The sequence below is a fragment of the Phaenicophaeus curvirostris genome, chromosome 7 (genome assembly GCF_032191515.1).
Source record: "Phaenicophaeus curvirostris isolate KB17595 chromosome 7, BPBGC_Pcur_1.0, whole genome shotgun sequence".
Taxonomy (NCBI): Eukaryota; Metazoa; Chordata; class Aves; order Cuculiformes; family Cuculidae; genus Phaenicophaeus; species Phaenicophaeus curvirostris.
Window position 1 is genome coordinate 26,862,510 of NC_091398.1, and position 23,416 is coordinate 26,885,925.

General features: G+C 40.2%; 1 protein-coding gene and 1 long non-coding RNA gene across 17 annotated transcripts in view; one reads left to right on the forward strand and one right to left on the reverse strand.

Moving 5' to 3' along the window:
* Window positions 1-9,173: 9,173 nt before the first annotated feature.
* On the reverse strand, window positions 9,174-10,808 carry LOC138722780 (uncharacterized). Of its 2 annotated transcripts, none has more exons than XR_011337750.1 (3): window positions 10,772-10,808; window positions 9,965-10,040; window positions 9,174-9,343 (listed from the first exon to the last, which is right to left on the reverse strand). It is a non-coding gene; the product is annotated as an uncharacterized lncRNA (long non-coding RNA). The 2 variants fall into 2 exon arrangements; XR_011337749.1 differs by lacking the exon at window positions 10,772-10,808 and adding an exon at window positions 10,129-10,161.
* Window positions 10,809-15,110: 4,302 nt separating this feature from the next.
* BIN1 (bridging integrator 1) overlaps window positions 15,111-23,416 on the forward strand; it is a 96,741-nt gene continuing 88,435 nt past the window's right edge. For 4 of the 15 annotated variants that reach the window (XM_069861358.1, XM_069861359.1, XM_069861361.1 and 1 more), the window contains exon 1: window positions 15,112-15,282. In XM_069861358.1, coding sequence (XP_069717459.1) covers window positions 15,199-15,282 — 84 coding nt within the window. In that variant the 5' untranslated portion in view covers window positions 15,112-15,198. Of the gene's footprint in view, window positions 15,283-23,416 lie in introns of all 15 variants that reach the window. The other 11 variants (XM_069861368.1, XM_069861360.1, XM_069861370.1 and 8 more) reach the window with 4 other exon arrangements.

Below are 23,416 nucleotides of genomic sequence, written 5' to 3' on the forward strand. Positions count from 1 at the left end.
TGTTTTAAGCAGACAGCAGGCTTGCAGGTCAAACCCTGGCCCATCTAGAAGTTATGTAATAATAGTCTTAGAAGAACTTGTTTCTTCAGACTGAAAATTGTGCTGACTTGATTACACTCCTTCCAGCTGGATTAGACAGCAGGTAGTGGAAACAGAGATGTCTGCAAAAGACTAAATGTATACTCAATAATATTCATGTAGTTAGTCTAGAAAAGTGAATATTGAGAGAGGAGATAGATGGTTGTTTTTTTTTTCAAATACCTTCAAGTTACGGATTTGCTTCTTGAAGTAAAGGGCGGTGCTTGCCCAAAACAAGTATCACCAGCTTGCCATGAATAAACTGGTGTAGAATGTTGCAAGACATCAAGAGAACAGGAGTTCAGAATATATTTACTGTGAGAAATTCTGAAGATGAAAAAAAAATCCCCAAGCAGCCATGCAATGATGAAACGTGAGGAAAAGAATTCTGTAAAGTGATTGTTTAACAAGAGTTACTATATTCGGTCAGCCTGTTCTCTGTTTTCTTCTTACACTGTTGTAGGTACATAGGAATCTGTGGAAGGAATCTGTGAGGTCAATGGCAAAGTAGTCACAACTCCAGCAAAATTGTGTGCCAGTCATGAATGAAACTTACGAGCTCCTTAAATATCCCAACATTGATGTAGCTGTGAAGATGGAGAGTAGCATGCCTGGCAGCCCTGAACATGAGAGGAGCAGGCACTGAGGCTGCGTTTGGAGGTAGAAACAGGAGAGTTATGCTGTCATGCACAGGGCTGGGGAAGGGGAGTAGGAGAGCCATGCAGAGTGGAGACTTTGGGGCTATGCCAAATAATCTATTGAAATGCATGTGAGGTCAGAGCTAAAGATCTGGAGAGGTGAGCTGTAGACTGCATGTAGGCTGAGGGAGGCTGAGGGAAAGGATGAGGCAAGAGCAGTCTGGGTGCCTGATGTGTGTGCTATTTGCACCATATACCACTCTGTTTGAACACTGAGGTTTTTCCTTCCTTGTTTGTTTTCACATAATGTTCATAACTTTTAAAAAATGCTATCATATATAATTATTGAAGTTTTACCTCTTTGGTAATGCCAAACTTTCTCTGTGTGCCCAGAGAAATACTCTAAAGGAATATAACAAATCACTAATTCTCGGTGTTCCAGGACAATGTTAGTTTGCACTGGCAGGCTCCTCTAGAGGCAGAGGGATTGGAGTATTTTTCACCTCCTAAAGTGTCAATAGAGGATTTACACGTTCTCATGAAAAGCAGATGCTAAGATGATTTAAGATGCTATCAAGTTGTAGTCATGGCTCTGTACAGCTACTTAGGACAGATGTAAATACATATGCCAATACGATCACTACGGAAGACAATACCAGCTGGTTTTACACATTGGACCCCTCTGATGTTTCCAAGACGATCATCTGTGTCATCGACTGTATGGTAAACACTACAGTGTATGGTAAAAACTACGGTTCACTGGAACGTGTGTTGGAAAATACTAGGGAAGAGATCCAAATTTGCTGGATATTTCTTATTCTTCTGTAGGTTTTCATCTAAATTTTACAGCAGTAGTAGTAAATAATAAAGTTAAATGGGAAGGTGTGAGTAGTACCTATTGTAATACCTTTATAAATTTAAAAATATTTTTATATCTCTATCTATGAACAAAAAAGAAGAATATTTTTACATTGTGATTAATACACACGTTCACATACCTTTTTCCCTTTCAAAGGGTATTAACACATAAAATAAGTAAATGTATGCCCAGGGCTTGAAACTATCACTTATTCATGTTCATGCCGAATTTAAAACAAACAACCAAAACATATAGACGTTATGTAGGTATTTGAAAAATAATTTTGTCTGAGGATTCTCCCTGTGGCTTCCAAAGTAATTTTCTTCAAGGAAAGCACCGACAACCCTACACTATGGCTTTCACACCACTAGGTGGTGCGGCCTTTATAGGAGTTCTTAGTAAAAGGCCGTGGTCATGTTTATAGGGGCAAAAATATAGCTAAAACCATGTACTTACTATGGGTACTTAGAGGATTTTTGTTATACTTGTTTGACAAGGACTCGTAGCTCTCATAGGTGTGAATGTGCTGTATTTTGTGTTCACCTTTTGCATATGCTTGCTTAAAATGGGAATTTTGTGTGTTAAGAGTACAATCAGTCCAAAGATTCATGGAGGCCAAGTTAGAGAAAATGCAGCCTTTGCAGTCCTGTTTGCCTTCTGCTGAGATTTAGCTTTAACAGAACTTTTTAATCACCGAGCCTTGGCACTCCACCTGTTATCATGCAAAATTCAAAATAAGGACAGTTCCCACTCTGAAGAGCTTACACCAGGTGAGATAAGAGTAAAGGAGACAGGAAAGAATTGAGTGCGATAATTTGCTGTTTCAGGCACCATTGTAACTTCCAGTCCTGCATTGCAGTAAACAGCAGAGCTTTTGACACCCTTTAAAGTTTATTATACCAATCTTGGCAGTGTTTGAAACCTACTGTCTGCTGCCAAGTATTTATCTAGTTGGGAAACAGTTAAATTGAAGCGTAAATTCACTGAAGCAGCTGGCTTTACTCAGATAAAAGGAAGGCTGGAGTCTGGGATTTTGGAAGGAAGTCTAAGGGATAAACAACTGCAAGGGAATAGTTGTGTTAAATTTCAGGATTAGATCTGCTTTTACCATTGTTTCAAATCAGTTAAACTTAGAATCGGTGTCGAAACCAGAAGCTGAAAGGTGTGAGCAGATTGCTCAAATTGCATTGTTTCTATATTTTTTTATAGGAAAAAATGGAAAAAGTTGGAGGTATGAACGAAACATTTTCCTTAAAAGGCAGAAAGTTGTGTGCTTTCCCTTATGAACAACATGAGCTATGTAATTGCCCAACTTTGTTCAAGTTAACCATTATTTTTCCGGAAAGCAAGTTGCTCAGGCAACTTCAAGAAACCAGTAAGCAACAGTAGCTGTTTGGGAAGCATTTAATGTAGGTTAAATTTCTCTGTCTGCAAAATGCAGATTGGGACTTACATTCAGGTTGCTACTTGTCAACAGAACTGCAAAAAGTTTGTGGGGTTCTTAGCTCCTGACAAATACGAAATAAGACAAGTAACCTGCAATAAAGAATACTTAAGCAAATTGTATTGTCGTGAGCGAGGAATATGCACATAGGCACTTATCAGACTGACCTGATATGCATTATCTTAATAATTTGTCTGAATGTTAGCATTTATGGGAGATTTGTACAGTTTAAAGTGTACACTGGGACATAAACTGGCAAAGGTATAATATTATGAGATAAAGCAATGCCCATGTGAAAGCAGTTCATACAAGGCATACACCTAAAAAAAAAAGTGTTCTGAAAAATAGCACCACGTGATATCTTTCCCAATAAGTAAATGTTGATGTTCTTAACATTAGAAAGAATGCCGACATATGAATGCCATTGTTTGGGAGTGTTTAATGGAAAATGTCAAAGAACTGTAGACATATAACATGACCAACATGCTAAAGGAATTGTTAATGGAGAAATGTGTCATACCTCAACGCTGATGCATCCACAATCATGGTAATGTAGTCTCAAACAAAAAAATCATTTTATTTAGGATGAAAGAAATTGTAACTTCGAAAATCTAGAATGTGCAGTTACGTAACAAACATTAAAGATGCTGGTTTATGATAGAAGAAAAATCTTTGACCTGCATCTAAGGAAAGCTGATAAGAAGGGATACTTAAAAACTTTCCTCAAATAATTCCTTAGGTAATAAGATTTCAGCCACTTAGCAGCTTGGTTCCTTTTGGCAACTGGTTATCAACTGTTTGTTTTTCTAACTGAATTATTGCTTACGTTGGTTTACAATTGCAGGTGTAGACAAAGAGAAGATTAAAAAGCATTTAGGCACGTCTCTCCCACTCTCAGTATCCTGGCTTGTTAAGGTTTTTGTCTTTTTTTTTATGCAGCTAGGGGTAACCACTTGAATTTGCATGAAGATTCTGAAATACTCCAGAGATAGTCTCATGCCAGATGGAAAAAGGAAGCATTTACTCTAGATGATTAGAGAATCAACAAGGTATGTGGGGATTTAGTTGCACATATCTGGAAGGCCTTGGTTAAAAACCTTTATCTAAGATACCACTGAAAAAGCAGTCAATATTTCACTATCACATTTATAAATGCTTCTTTTATGTTATTGTCAAAAATTCATAGATAATATATGCATAGCAGACATGATAATTGTATCAACTACCAGTTATTTCCAGGTGAACTTGTATGAAATAACATAAAATTCTTTTCATAGAGAAGTTAAGCACCAAATTAATAAAAAAAAAAAAATAAATTACTAGTTGCTAGTCATCTTAGTTTTGTAACATAAATAGGTATCAGCACCAGAAAATGTGGGCAGCCATCTGTCTCACTTCTATCCTAACTTGTATTTTAAAGGTTGTTACAAAAATCCCAGAGGCTGCAGATTTCTGAGACACTAATCTCAACTGGCAAAGCTTTGACATCTATTTGACATCATGATGCAGTGGATCAATCACTTTCTTAGCAGCAAAGATTGCTGGGAAAGGCTACATTTATCCATTCATTGGCTACGTGAGCTTAAACTGATGCAGGAAAGGCCTAATTAAGCTGTGCTACTCTACCAAAGCAAATGTTGCTACTGTTTGTATGTTTGCAATTCCACAGATTTTAGCCCCACGGCGAGTAGTGTCAGAGTGCTGAATTCCACTTTCTGCATCTTCTACAGCTGGGTCTTCTTGCTGATTGGCAAGACATTATTGGTGAATGTATAGCAGAGATAAATGTTTTAATCTGTCATGATACTGGGCCACATTGGAATGCAAGAATAGTACTTGCAATTACTGGAATTAAGTTGACGTATAATTTGGTACTATGTATATTTATAATTATTTTTATACCTGATGTTGGAATTTCACAACCTAATACGATGGGAGGGAGGAAATGAAAGATATACAATTATTTCGCTAGAAAAAGATTACAAATAGCACGCTATCCTCCTTCTACTGACAGAGAAAGCAGTGGTCTATTAATGAGTTTCTACAATGAGAAGTGATAAAATATCAGTTTTTCAATTCTGGTAAAATTAAGATGAAGTAAATTACACGAAAATGTACAGTGGATGAGGAATAATCTCATGTTTCCCAAATGATGGATTAGGTCAGGGTCCTAAGGCTTTTCCGCTGTACTTGCTACATCTCAGTGGACAAAGTTTTCCCTAGATCACTTGGCATCAATTTTATAACTGGTGTTGCAATTGCATAGCGTTAGAGGAGTTCATTATTTTTTAGATGTCTTTAAGATAATTTAACAAGTGGAAGCACCCTCCAGTTCTTTCTTGGTTATCAACATGTACTTGGCAGCTGAAGTTTAGAAGTCTAATATTGGTCATTTTGACTAGAAGAGCGATGTTAGCCTCAGGACCAGGGAACAATGAGAATCCATTAGTTGTTTCTCAGGGGTTTGTAAAGGACTGAAATAAGGAAGATATTGTGTCATGCTTTAATGTTTTTGTATGGAGTATTTTTTAAGAGGATGACAGATCAAAGCAGCATAAGAACTGCTAGCTAGAAAGTATTTTCCTTGGTTGGTTTATGTGATTCTGATTGGTATTTTTGATGACTGGTGTATTTGTAACTGAGAAGCCAAGAGAGGCAGATATCAAACACAGCAATGATTCAGTATGTTTTTTTCATGATCAGCTTGACATTCTTGTGGGATGGGTAGGAACCTCTAATAGCAAGAGGATGAGGGGCAAGTCATTGTTATGTCCAAAGAACACACTCTCTATCCTTCTGTATCAATAAGCAGGAGCCTGTCGTTTTTTTTTTTTTTTTGAAGAGCATGGATGATCTGATTAGCTTTATCAAAACACATCTAAGGCACAGTTCCATCCCATATGGTATAAAAACAACAATTGTGTATGTTTCCATATATATTTTCTGTTATTTATTTAAGGAGATGATGACTCATTTGCTGTGACTTCTGTGGATGGGATAATTAGTGAAATACCTCCGGGAAACATTTCATTAATGATAAGGTCAAATCTTCTTGTTCTTCCCCCTAACAAAAGCTTCATATGTGGAATAGGAATATATAATTTCAGTAGGAAAGGATTGTGTGGTTTCTAGGATTATCACACCTGTACGAGGCCACAAGTAGACGTAGCATTGGTAGGATTTTGTTGCTCTGTCCAAGGAATATCAGATGATATGCCTTGCTGAATGTTTACCATGCAAATCTCAGTAAACCTGGAGCATGTGGGCATGCTAGGAATGGATATTCATTTTATTGTAAATCCATGATCTCAGTAGATCTGTAAACATGTGTACATCCAGAGGCTGTGCAAGATTATTCCTATCCAGGCAGTTTGCTTTGTGTTGCTGTGGTGGAGCTCCCTACTGTTATGTACGCCAAAAATACTATTCTCTTATAATAGTTGCCTTTTCAGTTTCTGTTTGCTATGACTTTTTGGAAACTAAATATGAGTAGGTGCAGTATGCAGTTGTTTATTTTCTCCTATCTGTTTGTGGGTATGAAGTCTACTGCTGCTCACAGTAGCGTGACATCAATGTTAGGGTGATAAGCAAGCGAGTGACCTCAGTGAAGCAGGAGAAGATGAGGAACAGTCTCTTCTGAACACACAGGGCTAGAATAAAGAATAACTAAATCCTGTGGATTTGAAAAGATCAGATCATAAATGAGATTTTAACTATATCTTTTTCCTTTTTGTAATAAGACATTATAATGTCTAAAATCATATTAATAGCACTGGTCTAAATGGTATCTACGAAAAAAACGTGTAAATGCAAAAGCCACAGAGACAGAGTGGGAGAAATTAGATGAGTTAATGATTTTACTAATTTTTTTTAAACAGACTTTTTTTGATGTTTGTTTGAAATAAAGTATTTGCAATTAGCAGTTTCTCTTCACTTCTTTCCTTCCATGAAAAATTGAATTAATGGGTGGAAAAATGTCCTTTTGAGAAAAGAGGAGGGGAATGTTAGCAGTAGCTGGAAATTATAGTTTATTTTCACATGTTCAGGTTCCCATTTCAAGCAAGAATTTATTTGTTGTATTTTCAGGCAGGTTCCTTTGTTTCCTTGAAGGTATTGGATGATGACGGGGAATGGAAATATCAAAGGCTTTTCCTCATGGAATGTGGAGTTTCTCTGTTTGAGTATGTGAGCATCGCAACCCATGAAAATGTCTTCCTTTATAGGCACTGGTCTTTGGGAAGCTCAGCAACTTTCTGACCAGTCAAACTCTCTCCTTTTGGCTAAAGTCAGAGGCTCAGCCTTCTAGCAGAGACACATCCAGGTTTAGTTCACACATTCAGCTCTGGACTGTGCACAAGAAGTTTGATCTGGTTTATTTAAATTAGCTGGATAAAGGATGTTAGTCTGGAAACATACAATCATTTTGGATCAGGTAACTTCAGTTCTGTGAAATATCTGCCTGGATGTGGAGGTTTGAGACTGCCTCCTTGTTTCTTGCTGTTTGCTCTTGCTGTGCTCATTACTGCACTGTTTTTTGTCAAGTTTTTAAAAATATCAAACCAGGTGATGCTGACTGGTGACCGCATTCCCCTTTCATTTTTAGGAAGGAAAGAGATCCTCACTCTTCTTAAACTGTCAGGGCATACCTGCAATAGCTATAAAAAGTCTTCACAAAGGGATATAAATGGGGAGAACAAAGCACTTAATGATTTCATACAGTAAAGAGACCACTTGTCTCATATGTGCAAGGGAAGGCACTTATTGCTCCTATTCAACACACAAGGAGCAGTTAGAGGAAGAGTAGGAGGTTTGCTGGTTGTTTTCCAAGCAGCACATTTTTGCACACAGAAACTATATTTATCTTTACCTTCACGTCCAAGTATCATGTCTCACGATTTCCCATAAGTTATGACTCAATGTCATTACCACCAAAGTGTGTACAGAAAGAAATTAACGTGAATGCTTTAAAATATATGAATACATTGAAGCAATGGCTTATTTCTCCCCGCCCTTCTTTGTTTTTGAGGTTTTGGGATTCAGATTTTGAAGTTTTCTTTCTGTCTGGAAACCTATTCTTGTGATTGCAAAAGGTGGGGTTTTGAGAGAACATCCTGCATTGCAAAATTTCTAGCGAAGACATTGAGATGCTGCAACATTTCCAGACTTGTTCTTTGGCTTTTAGAGTAATGTAAAACAAATATCTTGCATTTCCATCACTTATACAGTGACACATTAAGAAAATGTTTCGCAATATAAGATGTTTGGTTGGTTTATCTGATAGAGTTGCTTTGTTTCAAAGTAGTTTGGAAACAAAACAGAAATTTATCTTGACATTTATGTTTATTCCTTCTTGCATGCTGATGACCCTGATATCTGTATACATGGGAGAGTGACTCATTAAACCATAGAGGATGCTTACTTTGAGACTCTGTAAAAAGCTTTCTGCTAAATTTGGCAGGGACATTTCAAGATGTCAGAGCATTGAATGACAGGTAAAAATGTCACATAATCTGTGAAGAGAAATACATCAATTCTAAATAGGCTACCCTCAAATCTAAGCCTTCCATTTTCAATTGTGGATCTAATATCTGTCTATGAATAAAAGAAAACTGGTAAATTACCAAAGCTGGAAAGTTATGTATTTGCAGCAATTGAGAACAGTATTTAGAATGTAGGTAAGGATGCAGGTTGGAATAGCAAAAAGATGTACACATTAAAAGACATTTTGATGGGATCGTCTGCTATTTTCTTTCAGAATGGCTTATGCTTCATTCCTAGTTTTTTAAGCATGCACTATTACAGTGCATGGACCCACAATATTTTTAAGGTGGAATATTTGGGTGATGCAGCTGGCATCTAGATAATCTAAATTATTCCAATACATGAAGGTTTACATACAATAAAATACCTAGTTGGATTTTCTTGAGCCTGTGCTTTTTCTTTCCACTAGTAATTACTGCTTCGGGGTGCACAAAACACTGGTATCAAGAATAAAGGACATGCTTAAAATCCCTATGATATCCAGCAGCATTGTTTACCTAGATCAGAATTTTGTCTAGAAGTGCAAAAATTGTATTGATTTACATTTAATGAAAAATAGTGACTCTCAAGAGCGGTTTCTGAAAAGAAACTTTTAAATTACTTACTGTGGATCTTTAATTCTTTTAAGGTCTTAAATGCTTTTTACTGAATCTTCATGAAAGTCTTTAATAGAGTTGATAAAGCCAGCTGGTGGAAGTGGCTGAGAAGTTACAGGTGAGAATAAGGTTTTTTGAATTTGTCTGTGTTGCATTATTTTTCCTGTAGATCAGTCCTGGTCCAAGACTAGAAAAACACCATTAGGAATGTCAGTAATTGTTAATTAGAATAGATTGCATACTAATGGTGTATTGAATAAGAGCAGAAAACTGCACTTACCCAAACCAGAAATTTATCCTCCTTATTTTTTGAAAAATCAAATCCCAAACACCAAAAGCAGATAATTTCGGATAATTTCGAAAACAGAACAAATCCAAAGTGATAGTGACCTTACAGTAAACAAAGGTGAGATAGCTCTCGTAAATAATTGTAGTGAATGATTCACTCAATTCTGTAGCCAAGGAAATGAAATGTGGTAGAGGGAAGCAAGAAGAAAGACATTGAAACTAGGGCAACTGTTACCGTTACATAAATCTACCCGGTATGGTCATCACCAGCATGAAGACTTATGGAAACACATTTCCCAGAAAATGTTTTCTGGATTTCACTGATGTTCTGTGCTGTTTATATGGTATCCTGGTGATATGATATCCTGTGTGATTCCATCAGATGGGCTATGTGTTCTACCATACCTATAGACAGGCCCATCTATTAGCATATATAATTAATTTACATTTAAAAATATTTAATAACTACTGGAAGGCTTCTAGAATTCTCAGAATAATTTCCAAAGCATGATTCACTTACCAGCTCTGTTGTTGGTCGATAATAATGAAAAACTAAAAAAAAAAATTGTTTCATATGTGCCAAATCCATTCTTTTCCTGCACAATGAAGCACATAGAAAGTTTGGTAAGCTTCTGGGAAGTATATTTGTGCAAAGATTACAGACTGTTTCCATTCTTTACTCACTTCACTTATTAGTGAAGTAGCTGTTCCGTCACAAGTTTGGGGTCCAGGATGACTTTGTGGAGGCCAAGCCCACACAGGCAGAAAAAAGGCACCCGAAATGGTACATGGATGGAAAACAAAGGTCCCAGTAAGATATATCATGAATACCACATAATTGTCAAGAATTCAAGCATGCTTGCAATCAAGGAACAGTCTTCAATGAGATATGAGACAAAGTTAAAATGTCATTTTATTTCCTGCCTCTCGCCCTTTCTAAGCCAGTCTGGTGAGTTTTGTGTTTGGGGCACAAGAAGAGTCATTTAGGTATCATCATCTGTTTCTCATAACAAGAGAGGGAAGAAGTTGTGGCATTGAGAGATGCAGGATAGAACACCTTCTGGACACTTTTTTTTTAAAACAAAGTTGTTTCATCTTGCTTTTGTTTTAAGGGACAGAGCACATAATCAGTGAGGTTTTATCTGTTATTTTTATGACAGAAACTTCCTAATGCTTCCAGGCACCTTTCACAGAAAGAACAAAGGGAGACCTTGAATGAGAATGCAGTCAGTCTGAAAGGAATGATAAGGCAAAATAGATAACCATGAAATTGGTGCCTGAATTACCTTTGATAGTGTTATCAGTTTAAAAAGAAAGACAGACTCACCTTTGCATGCTCTTCTTGAATGTTATCCCAAAAGAATGCATAATCTGCAATGGAAAGAAAAGAATGAGCAAGCTGTTTAAGGCAAACAAGGTTGGAATCAAAACTCGATTAGATTTTGCTACATAATATATTTTGTGTCATTTGCTGTTTTCAGGGTGTTGTATTTACTGTCTTAAATTCATTCTTGAACTGGCATCACTAAAGCAAGGGAGTGGTGCTGGCAACGAGGGAGGCCAACTGATTATAGTCTTATGGCTAGAGTTAGAGAGGGAACAAGACTATGAATCCAAACAACCAGAGGCTTTGGGGTTGTTTAAAATGTGAATCTCAGCTTTGAATACAAATAAGAAATCATGACTGAAATAGATCCATCTTGGGGAGAAGGTTTTAGAGTCCTCAGAATAATTTATTGCAAATATTATTATTTAGCATGAATAGAAACATTTTAAGAATTCAATAATGACATCTTCATATTTGCTATAAACACAAAATGTTTAGTAGAGCTCAGTTAATTAAAAAACAATAATTATAAACTTAAAATCAGACTCCTTGCTGAGAGAAACAAAAATCAATTTTATTGGGTTTTAATCTTCTCTGCTACTGGAACAGAAAATGTATACTTCTGATTCCATGAACAGTAGTCCACTACTATTGCAATTTTTAAATTAATTTTTTAAATTAATTGGATTGTACATGAAAAATTTTGCCACCAATAGCAGGGAAGCAGGTATATTTTGATTATCACATCTTGTAGCTCTAAAAACACAAGCTATTATTGAAAGGTTCAAGTCAGGAAAAAAATAAAAATATGTTAAGAGACACAGTGCTGAAATCACACATTAAAAAACAAAATTTTACAGTAATTTAAATTAGGAATCATGAAGAAAACATCCTGCTCCCAGATGAACAAACTTGGCAGAACAGGAATAATAACAAAAAAAAAAAAAAGTAACGATTGTTTGTGTAATGAAAGGAGTAAATTGTACCTAAACTACAAAATAATAGACTCCAACCCAGCAAGCACTTAAGCATATGCATAATTGTAAACAGGTGAGCACTTTGTCTCTTTAATGAGACAACAGAGAAGTGAAATGCACTTACGGGGCTGAGCCCTAACATCGGCATTATTGACCAGAATATTAATCAATTAAGAAAGCAATAAAAAAGCTATGCTAGGTATGTACATGTTAAATATGTGTGTTTGTGCTGTAGTGTTTGACAGATTTGCTTCTTCCCTGTCAACTGTGTAAATGAATCATACTGTCACCAGGGAGATGGACTACAGGTTGGTTTCATAACTCACCTCTCTTTCTTAACTTTAGCTATTTAAGCTATTCATCTAATCTCCCTCTGTGCCTAAGGCGGGGAGGAAGGCATTTCCAGAAGCTGTTTTGCCTTTGATCATCATTTGGAGATACTGATTTCTCTCTTTTGACTTAAAAGGACACAAAGTGACTCAGCTTAAATTAAACTAGATACTTTTAGCTGGTTACAGTTAGGTGAAATGAAGTGTCTTAGGGTCTAGTGTTAGAATAAATGAGACAACTATGCACATACTGAACTTAATGAATCTCATTGCAGGGAATGGACATGAACATCAAGTTCCATTTCTTTTAAATCTAGTTGTACAGAATCTATCACTAATGACTTCTAAAAGGTTAGACAGTTCTGCCTCATGACACAAAGCACAGATGAATATAAGCATTATGTTGCTAGCCTGTATGACTATTACTAATGTGCTGTTCTATTGACACATGGCATTATTTACATTTATAAGATTGTAAGTTTGAGATCAGAATAATGGTGAGACTGAAACCTCTCCTGCCCACAAAGCAACAGCCTTTAGCATATATCGCCTTGCTAAAATGGCTTATAATGTCATGCAAATGTATAGCCACTCATAGTATGTGATTTTCAGTGGTTCATGCTAGTGGAATACTGTTTGCAACACACCTAGAGCCCAGCAAATGTTTTGCAGCTTTAGTTCTGATCCTTTCAAGCACAGAAATAGCTGGGAAATGACTCATGCTGAGAGGTGGATGCTTGCTGTTAATCCCAGCTTTTAAAAATTATGCAGTTTGTCATCGTTTTTTTGTTGTGGTGAATGTGTGTGTCTGGCTGCTTTTGTTTCACAATTATCTGATGTTTGCCATGGGCTCTCTTTTCAGCTCATGTGCTAGACTCATTCCCTTTTAAAATGTAATCAGACAAAAATGCCTTCAAAACCAGTTTAACTGTAGAAAAAACCTGGGCAGGAGAAGCAAATATATGAGGTAGGATGGAGAGGAATGTGTTCTGACCCTGAAACATCTGCTCTTTTAAACGTGATCATACAAATGTTTGACCACATGTGCATCTTTCACTCTTAAAAGCTCAACTAAGCAGGAGGAGATGGTTAATTTCAAAAAAAAAAAAGGGGGACAAAGAAAATGGGGTATTAATTGTGTTTCCAGCTGATACTCAGCAGTGAGATGCTGCAAAATTATAGATCATACTAAACAAGAAAAGTAATATGAAAATACCTAATAAGGCTAAAATTAAAGGCAGAATGCTGTGCATTTGCGACAAATACACCGTTGTGTATCTACAGAAGCCCACACAGAAACATGTATGCTAAATGTAAAGCCAGAAAGTGATTGAATAAAATCACAGTTTGCAATATAATGTAGCATCACAGGTATGCACATGCTTGAGTCTGAATATATCTCGGATCACTGCACTTTTCTTATATACAATGAAGCACATGACTAAGTATTTTATTAAATAAGAATAGTATGTCTACTAAGATAATTGAAGTTTATCATGGGTTTAAACTTAATGATGGCTTTTGTCATTAATAAAAAAGCCATTGTCATAACAGGCAAGAAGTGGAGAGGCACTATCTCACCAAGCCTCACAAAGAGGTATTGACAGGTCTTCTGCCCACAGTTTCTAAGGGCTCTGGCAAGACAATTGTTTTTATTCCAAGTTCTGAATGAACAGAAATAGTACTAGAGCAGAAATGGGAACCAGTAAATGAAATATAAGATGAAAAATATGGCCTAGATCTCTCAAATAATCATCTTCAACATTTTTCTGTTGCTTTAGATTGCAATAGTGAGTGCTATGCTACTCCCTGTGTGTGTGAAATTCTGGAGAGAACAGTCCTCATCTAGCAAAATAAAGACTGTGTGGGATCATTTTGGAACACAGGTAGGTTTTGGTACCATCTTTCAATTAAAGGACATATAAGAAGTGCATGTCTCCATCTTAAACAAAGGCAAGTGCAAATTCCTTAAAGATCTAAATTGTCTGCAGAGCACTGGTTTGGCTGATACTGTATCGCACAGGGTGTGCGCATAGAGAGGATGCAAGCTCCCATAAAGAAGTAAGAAAGATGAATGTGCAGAAGCAGGCTGGGAAGGAAGCTTCCCCACCACCTAAGCCCCAGTGTGTGGAACTGATGGAAGCTTTGGGGCGCTCCAGAGCTTCAACATCCTTCTCGTAGCGAGGGGCCCAGAACTGAACACAGTATTCGAAGAGCGGTCTCACCAGTGCCGAGTACAGAGGGAGAACAACCTCCCTGGACCTGCTGGTCACACTGTTTCTGATCCAAGCCAAGATGCCATTGGCCTTCTTGGCCACCTAGGCCACTGCTGGCTCATGTTCAGTCGCTGACAACCAACAGCCCCAGGTCCCTCTCCTCCAGGCAGCTTTCTAGACAGACTTCTCCTAGTCTGTAGCTGCACAGGGTTGTTGTGCCCCTGGCGGGACCGCACCTTGAATCCTGTGTTCAGTTCTGGGCCCCTCACCACAAGAAGGATGTTGAGGCTCTGGGGCGAGTCCAGAGAAGAGCAAGGAAGCTGGTGAAGGGGCTGGTGAACAGGCCTTACGAGGAGCGGCTGAGAGAGCTGGGGGTGTTTAGCCTGGAGGAGGGCGAGGGGAGACCTCATTGCTCTCTACAGCTACCTGAAAGGAGATTGTGGAGAGGAGGGTGCTGGCCTTTTCTCCCAAGTGACAGGGGACAGGAGAAGAGGGAATGGCCTCAAGCTCCCCCAGGGGAGGTTCAGCCTGGATATCAGGAAAAAATTTTTCACAGAAAGGGTCACTGGGCACTGGCAGAGGCTGCCCAGGGAGGTGGTGGAGTCACCATCCGTGGAGGTGTTTAAAAGGCGGGTGGACGAGGTGCTCGGGGACGAGGTTTCGTGGCAGATAGGAATGGTTGGACTCGATGATCTAAGAGCTCTTTTCCCCGAGCGATCTTATGACTCTGGGGCTCTTCCCCTGCTGGCTCCCCGGCCCCCGCAGGCGGCGCGCAGCGCTCTGTCCCTTTAAAAGGGGCGGGAGGCGGCGCTGCCGGGGCCGGGGCCATCGCCTCCCGCCGGGTTTTTCCCCCCCTTTCCTGCCGGCTCGTCGTTCGCCGCCGCCCGTTAAAAAGAGAAGGCAAGATGGCCGAGCTGGGCAGCAAGGGGGTCACCGCCGGGAAGATCGCCAGCAACGTGCAGAAGAAGCTGACCCGAGCGCAGGAGAAGGTAGAGGAGGGAGGATGCGCCGCCGGGATGCGGGGACCGGGGTGACACCCGCTCCCCGGAGCGGAGAGGAGGCTCGCAGCGGTGCCCCTGTCCTGTCCCCACCTCTATCCCCGGGAGTGGCTGGCAGCTGCCCTCTCAGCGTTTAGATTTAGAGCCGGTTTGCATCCCGAGGATGCGAAGGAGCCGCGGGGCTCGGGATAACCGGGAACGTGGCATCGGGCTCGGCTGGGAGAAGGGAGGGAGGACGGAGCGCCGCGCGTTTGCTTTAAACACGTAGATGCTTATTGCTTCAAACACGTAGGTGCTTACTGCTTCGGCAGACGGTGACCTTCTTTCTGTGGCGTTTAGTTTTGTGCTGTATGCGGCAGTTTCAGGACCGGCGCCGTGTTTTGTGGCAGCGCCAGAGCCGCAGCTGGAAGGCGGCGAGGAGGAGGAGACGGGCGCTCGCCTCCTTCTCTCCTACCAGCGTCGCCTGATGCTCCCCGCTTGCTTTACTGACCTTGAACTCCGCGTTTTGGAATGGTGGTCAGGCAAAAGCCGTACCACCTCTGAAGACAGAGCCGATGCCTGGCCAGGGAGGGGTGTTTTTTTGAATCCCGGGAGCCCTTTCGCTGCTCTCCACCCACCTCTGTGCCGCCGAAAGGTGCCAGGAATATGCAATGGATACTGCTCGTGTTCATCCCTCTGGCATCTGCAGCTGATGCCAGATGCCTGCTCTGGGTAGGGATTATCGGACGTTTTACGCAGGGACATCGATCAGCTGATTCTATCTCGGGCATGCTCATCGTGGTGTTCGGTGATTTGCCGTGAGATGACATTGACTGAATAAGGACTGATGCATCTTCGAGGGAGGGAGGGCGAACAGATCTGCCCGCTGCTGCTCTTGTTCCCTGGGAGTTATCTTTAGCAGCTAGATTTAATCTAGGAGGTTGGGGATTGGGTGCAGCGCTGGCCTGAGCCGCGTACCAGTTGCTGACACTGTTATAAAATGCTGCTGGGTCAGAATGGCAACCCAAACCTGTTGGCCCTAACTTTGCACATGCTGCTTCCATTTGTTTAATCTCATTTACGGAGACTAGAAGCGTGCTCTGAACTTGCCTGGCTGCTTGGAAGAAACACTAAGTCAACAGCAGATCCAGTACGGACCTGGCTGCAGCTACAAGGTCCTGGCTTTGCTCCATACACAAAAGTGAGTGTGGCCACATCTGGGTTTTTTTCCCTTATTGGCGTTCCAGGAGGGGACAGGACAAAAGAAAAAAAAAAAAGTGTTTCCTGGTATCTATTCCACCCTGAACTCATCATAGATGCTAGATTCATTCTGTGTTAGCCACCAGATGGCAACCATATTTTTAGGTAATATTAAGGTAGGTGGCAAACGGCGAGCTCCTGGCCTGTTGGTAAAGTTTTTGCGGCACAACTTGGAGCCAAGAGTGGCCCTACCCGAGTTCTTATCAGAACACACGCAGGTTATTCTCCTAGGGAGAGAGTTATCCACGTCTTTTCAGCTGGCGATCCAGTCTGTGCTTATTCCCTAGCCTTGGTTAGGGGTGTGGGAACAATGGCAACAATAATTGAGAGTTTTAAGTGTGTATTGTAGGTAATTGACACAATCCCATGTCAGTTGTTTATTCCCCTTGAGAAGAAAAGGAAAACAAAACAAACCCCAAAGTGCTTGCTCAATAAGGTAACAAATTCTAGGCCCTCCAGTGTATGTTATCCTAATGCAAATGAAAAAAAAAATTCTGTCTGGGGTCTCGAGAAAAGAAAAAATGGCATTGCTTGCTTCATCATCTGACTGGCCCCTTCGTGATGCTACAATGTCAGTTTTAACAATTCCTCTCCTCTGGGGCAGTTAATGTTTTACCCCTGTCTCCAAGGGACAGACTTTCCTGGAGGCAAGCGTGTGAATGCGAACTCTCGGCTCATGAGGAATACAGCAGAATATGAAGCGAGAGGAAGGCAGCAGTGGTTAGGGCTCTGTACTGATGTTAGTCTTGTGTTGTTTTGTTTTAAATGGTGATATGTGATACTCTGCTTAGCAGAAGAGTAAACCACATAGCTGGAGAGAATGACCAGCTGTTTGGAAAATAAAAGTTAAGCAGAAGTGCGCAGAGGTAGACCTGGGTACATAACAGACAAAGTGCTTCAAAATGTATTAGGTTTTGGTGAAGGGATGTTGAGTGAAGCTGCGCTTTCCTTTTAGAGGTGAATATAACTTGAGGCTTAAACAAGCTGACAGGGTTCCTGTTATGTATACTCTTTTGATTTGAATCTAGGATAAAACTTCTTCCCTCAGAATGTTATCTCCCTCTCAACTTGAGCCCTGAGGCTTTGACTTCAGCAATTTCCTTCATGGTGAATTTAAGCCTTGTGTTAAGCAAAGAATGATGTCTTTTCTTTGTTCAATGCAGCCTTTGCACTGAAACACTGTACACTTCCCTTTTTCCTTTCTGACATGGCTATTATATAAAGCAGGAAAGATATTCCTTCTGAAGTACTGTTTGTTTTGAGCCTTTCGTCAAAACTGTTGGCTATTTTTGGAAGACACTTTCTCAATTCTACAGGAAATATGGGGCAGAATGGATGACTATGCTGTTTGTAAATGGGCTGTGCATTCTTTTAACCTCTCAATGCAAAGGTAGGGTCAATTACAATACTTGGCAATAATTTGCCTGTTATCCAGTGAAATGCTTCAAATAAACTGATGCCTCTCTGCAGAGGAACCCACCTGGCACAAAGTACCCATGCAAACATTGCTAACGCGTGTATTGTCCTTTGCAACTAGCAGTTAGGAGATTTAGCCTGGAAGTTGTGCTTTGTTCATCCTATAGTTAGCTGAAGAATTTTCAGACCGAGACATTGAGTTCTGACCCTTTCATAGGTTCTGAACTTCTGAAAATGGAGTACAGTTGTAATGCCTTCAGTGTCGTGGTGACTTGGAGAGAGCCTAGTGTTTACAAGCTCTTTTAAATTTTGTCAACAAGGATTTGAAGTGTTTTTTCTTTGTCTGTAGTACATCATCTCTGTTAAAATTTGTTTCTGGGTTGTGATTGATTTTTATTTTCTACCTTCTAAATGTTTAAAAAGCTCCCCTGTTTCCAAGCTCTCATTGTGTTCGAGGACTGTCCTGTTTCTGGATGTGTCAGTCTGCATGTGCACCAGCACATAGTTTGAACAAATTAAAACAGCGTCTTGCTGATTTGATGCAATCCTGCAACAACGGTTACTCCTTTATGAGGCTCCGGGAGGGACTTGAGTTTGGGGAGGAAAATGGATTGGGGTTTTGTTGCTTGGCTGGCAGTGAGGATCCTTGTTGCAGGATTCAGGTGTTTGCTTTCCTTCATCCAGCAGGTTAAGCAGACATTCAGAGTGGAAGGAGGGTATTGGCTGTGCAGGCACCAACTGGGGGTTTAGATTGCATGTAGATTAACAGGCGTGTCTGAGGAGGTGAGTTGTGATGTTAACACTGGAAAGAGGTTTTTTCCTTGGGTGCTTTTTTGTGTGTAGATCAGTGGAAAGGAATTAACTTATTTTTCCCTTTCCAGTCTTCTGAGTGTGAGAAGCTCTTATCTTACAAGAGTGGTGTTACTTCTTGTTACAAAGCTGAGCAAAATGAGGAGTCTGTGTTCTGTGACATAAATGGGCTGTCATAGTTTTTCATGTTTTTACTCTAAGGTACTAAGAAACCAGGGCATCACCTTTTCTCCCTCTCTGTCCTTAATCAAAAGGGAAGGCTTTGTTCCAGGACCTCACAAACTTTAGTTTGGACATCCAAGCTCCTTTGTGTTAGGGGTATCATTTAGTTCATAGACTGCTGCTGCTATGCTGCCATGAGTTGTCACTTATGCTTTCTGTTCTTGGCTTACTTCATTTTTCCCACCAATAATTACCCACATCTGTGTTTGTAAACCTATGTTTAAACCTTCTGTCAAAGCAAAGTCCTGCTCTCCTTTGGCTCTCCAGTCCAAGGAGACTGGGCTGTATTCCTGGTCTCACAGGGCTCGTAGGATTATAGCTGTTGGTAGCCAGGCTTGCTGATGCATATTCCCTGTTCACTACAGTGTGAAAAAAAAAAAAAAAGATTTATATGCTGGTAAACAAAAGTCTTCACTAAAGAATTTGCAGCCCAGCAAGTAGAAATAACCAAGGTCTCTGGCCCTGAAAAGGAAGGTGGAGGACTTTTTTGGCAGGCTACAGTGGCCTGATGTCCTAATGTTTTTCCAATTAATTTGTCTCATGTAGCAACTGTAGTAGCACAGGCTGTGTCCAGAAAGGATTTTTTTTTTTCCCCCTTACCAACCACATCTATCTACTTGGGAGGAAGAAAGTTCCTTATTGGTTTTCTTCCTGGATCCTTTGGTCTCTTCAAAGCTGCTATAGATTTTTCTCAGTTTGGTGGCAGTCTGCCTTGCTGTGCCAGCAAAGTACACAAGCTTGACGACCTACAAGAGTTGTTCCCTTGCTGGTCTGGCATGAAACTGTTTTTGTTTTTTTTTTTTCTTTTTTTTTTTTTCCCCTGGAGAACTCCCCACTAGACTAGGAAAGGGCTTCTTATATCTGTTAGCTTGCTTTCTCAAGAATGCAGTGCTTAGGTGACGGGTGGAATCTCAAAGGTATTCTATGCCTAAAGGTTGCGGGAAAGCAGGCACTGAATGGAGGAGGGAGATATTTGAATTAATGCCCCTAATGTACAGATGATTCCTGTGTGAGCTCAGACTGTATTACTGGGTATCGGATAATCTGCGTGAGGCAGGGAGGAGGTGAAACGGGAAACCAGGCTCCACATGTTTCCTTGCCCATGGAATGGTTTGATTGGCAGGGCACTCTGAGTGCCCTGCTGAAGATGCCCCTCTGTCTGGGTGTAGGTGACAGATTTCTTTTAAGAAGCAGAATCTCATGGATGGATGAATTTTCTGATTGGAAAAGGCACAGACCTGTTTCTGGTCATTTTATCTTCCGTGCGAGTCCCAGTCTTAAAGCCTGTCCTCTTCAGTGCAGTTCTTGTGAGATCAAGTTCTTATAGTAGGTTCTGGAAGATCTCTTTTTAGTGAAGACTTGGTGAGGTTCCAGGGAGAACAGTTAGTGTTACATAACTTATCTGTCAGGAGGTTGCCATCAGGACTGTCTGTCTTCTCCCTCCATTGTGCATGCTTATTGTTGAGCAAAGTTTTGTATTTGTTGGCAAAAATGTATTTTGCAGCATCACAAAGGCTCTTGGCACATGACTAGCAAGTGACATGGGTAGCCAAGCCATTCAAGAAAGCCTGAGGTGCTCAGCATATAGCTGGAGTGAGGTCTTCAGAAATAATACAGGTTTTCTTTTGTTCCTGACTCTTTGGACAGAGATGCAAGACCCTGTTATTGGGGACCGAATATGTAATAAAATCTCTGGTTTTAGAAGTTTTGGAGTAACAAGAGGGTAGGATCATCTTGCAGTGTTGGCTGTCTACCTGTACATGCAGGACTTGGGCTTTCTTCCCAGTAGTGCTGTACTGGTAACTTGACATTATGATGAAGATAGACTTGATTTGCCCAAGAGGAGAAGGTCCGTAGCCCTGTTTTCAGCTGTTTACAACTCTGCTCAGGTCCCTGCGTGAGCTAGCAGAGCCAGGGTGTGCAGACTAGCTACTTCTGCTGTGGAATTAGACTGTATTAATGTTGATGGAGAGCCTGTGCATTCTTCACCATAGAGCAATGAGGTGTGAGCAAATACTGAAATATGTATAAAGCTTCCTTGGAGAGCTGCTGGCACGTAGAATAAAGGATCAAGGTCCATTTTGATATCAGCTTGTGTTTTAGCCTTTTCTTGAGAGACATTTGCTTGTGTCCAGTGCCTGCAATATGGAGTGCATGAGGGCCAGCAAACCTGCACTGTTCTGGCATTTGTGCTGCTGAGCTAAAAGGGGGCATCTCATGGGAAGGGGCTGGAAGAGAAAATAGTTTATATTATCTTGCTCGTTAAAACTGATTCTGAATTACCTGAACTGTTGGCAGTGGTGCAAGAGATGAATGAATCTTGGCAGGTGTTTTTTCAGCAGGTGCATGCAAGTGACTGATGGACCTCAGATAGTTCAGGTTTCCCTTGGAACATCTGGCTTTGCTAACCTCTGAAGCTGCTTGATCTTCACAAAGCTGAAGAGTACTACAGGGCAGGTCCCGTCCCTCATTTCTAGAGAAAAATTGGAAATATAGTCTTAAGCAGAAAATAGGATTAATGAATCTTTGTTTAAGGTTGCATTTTTATTATGCAACTTGCTTGCATAGTTTTGTTTCTTAGCTGCTACTCAAAAGTAACTTGTCCTCAGATTTGTAGTTCTGTAATCTGAAGGAACAGCCTTGCTAAATAGAAAAGATAAACTGTCCAACCTGGATAGATTATGCAGTTATTTATTTTTTCCCCTTTCCTCCCTTCTCCTTTTTTTAAGTTTCTCCTTGATTAAATTCGATGCTTGCATGCAGGAGAGGTTTGGATGCTAGGTGCATTTTGAGGAAGACTTGGAAGCCAGAGCTTTGAGCATTACACAGACCTAGACAGAGGTCTCACAGAATCACTCAGAAGCGGCTTTATGAAATGAGGAATATGTACTGTTTGCTTGTATCTCTGCAAATATACATTTATGTAGCATAGATTCTACTATTTAGCCTGTGCTGGAGGAAGCTTTACTCAGACCTGTGGCTGGCAGGTTAAAGTTTTTGCAAGTCAGCATTTCCAGAGGGGTGCAGTTAAAACCACAAAAGCCAGACAGTGTTGCCTCTCTTTTTTTGCCTTCATCTTTAGAAGAAAGGAGAAGTCTGGGTGGCTGTTTGTTCTTAATATAGCCTGCCAGGCAGGATGGAGAGTGCAAGCTTTACCAATAAGGGGGAAGGCAATATTTAACAACTAATCCCTCTGAAAACCACGGGCCACATTTAATCTCTTGGTGATACACTGATATCCAAGTCTGAAGTACTGGTCTGTTTACAAGGATTTGACACGTAGATTTAGCAAGCGGGTAACCTGTCCAGAAATGATCAATGAAGAATGACTAGAAAAAAAGTTTGGTTTGTATATTTTAGGTAGGTTTAGAACTGTATGTTAAACTTGCTCTAAGAGCCATGCTAGTTTCTCAGTTCTTTTCAAAGTCACCTTTTCAGGAGGAAGATTAAAAGTTGATGCAGCTAAAGTACAGACACTTTTCACTGGGCAGTTGCTAACACTGTACTTTGAAACTGTGTTAGACAGAACTACAATGCTTGTTTGCTGGCAGGAATGGAAAGAGAACTTCAATTGTACAGTGACTACAGTGTTTGAAAACAAAGATAGAAGTGTTTATGCTTTTTTTTTTTACCTCTTGCTACTTGGTTTATTGCATGTTTTATCAGGCTAGAAAGAATAATGCGTGACTTACCTTCAAACTCAGCTCTGAGTTGGAAGGTATTTGCAGAGTGAATAAGCAATTTTATCCTATTTGATTTATTTAGAATGGTGTCAGCGTTGGACATGAATGTATACCAAATAAGGTGAGAAGTCTGAGATTTAAAGGCAATGTTGTTCTCTGCATCTCTTTTCCTCAATAGAAATGCCGATCCTGTAGCTCTCTAGTACCTTGCAGGTAATGTTACCCATTCCTGTAAGTTATAAAAAGTCTTTTGATCCAATTGCCTCCAGGAGCGCAAGTGTAGAAGGACCAACCTTATTTCCATTCCTGCTTCCTTGGCCTTTGTGTGTGTGTGTGTGAAACAGCAAAAACTTTAGTACTTTAGTACATTTTAAAAAATGAAGGGAATTTCTTTGTAGAACTGGGATGTTCAGCTCGTTAATTTTGAACTTTAAGTGGTTGAGAGGTATCTCAGGGAGGTACTTTCTCCCTCCCTCCATCTGTGGGTAGAACATGACCCCTCTGCTCCAAATGTTGACTCTGACACAAGAGAGGAAAAAAGTGATAGTTATTGTGGCAGAGAGACAGCATGTTTCAAGGATTACTTTGGATACATACATTGGAAAAAATTTGGGAGGAGGATGGCAAATTCTGTGAAGGAAGCTGTGCTTGGAAAGAGTTTGATTTGTTCAGATGGAGAAATATGCTTGGGTTCGGCATTGAAGCATTCCTTAGAGCATAGGTTCCTCAGTGGAGGAGTGAAATGACTGTTCTTC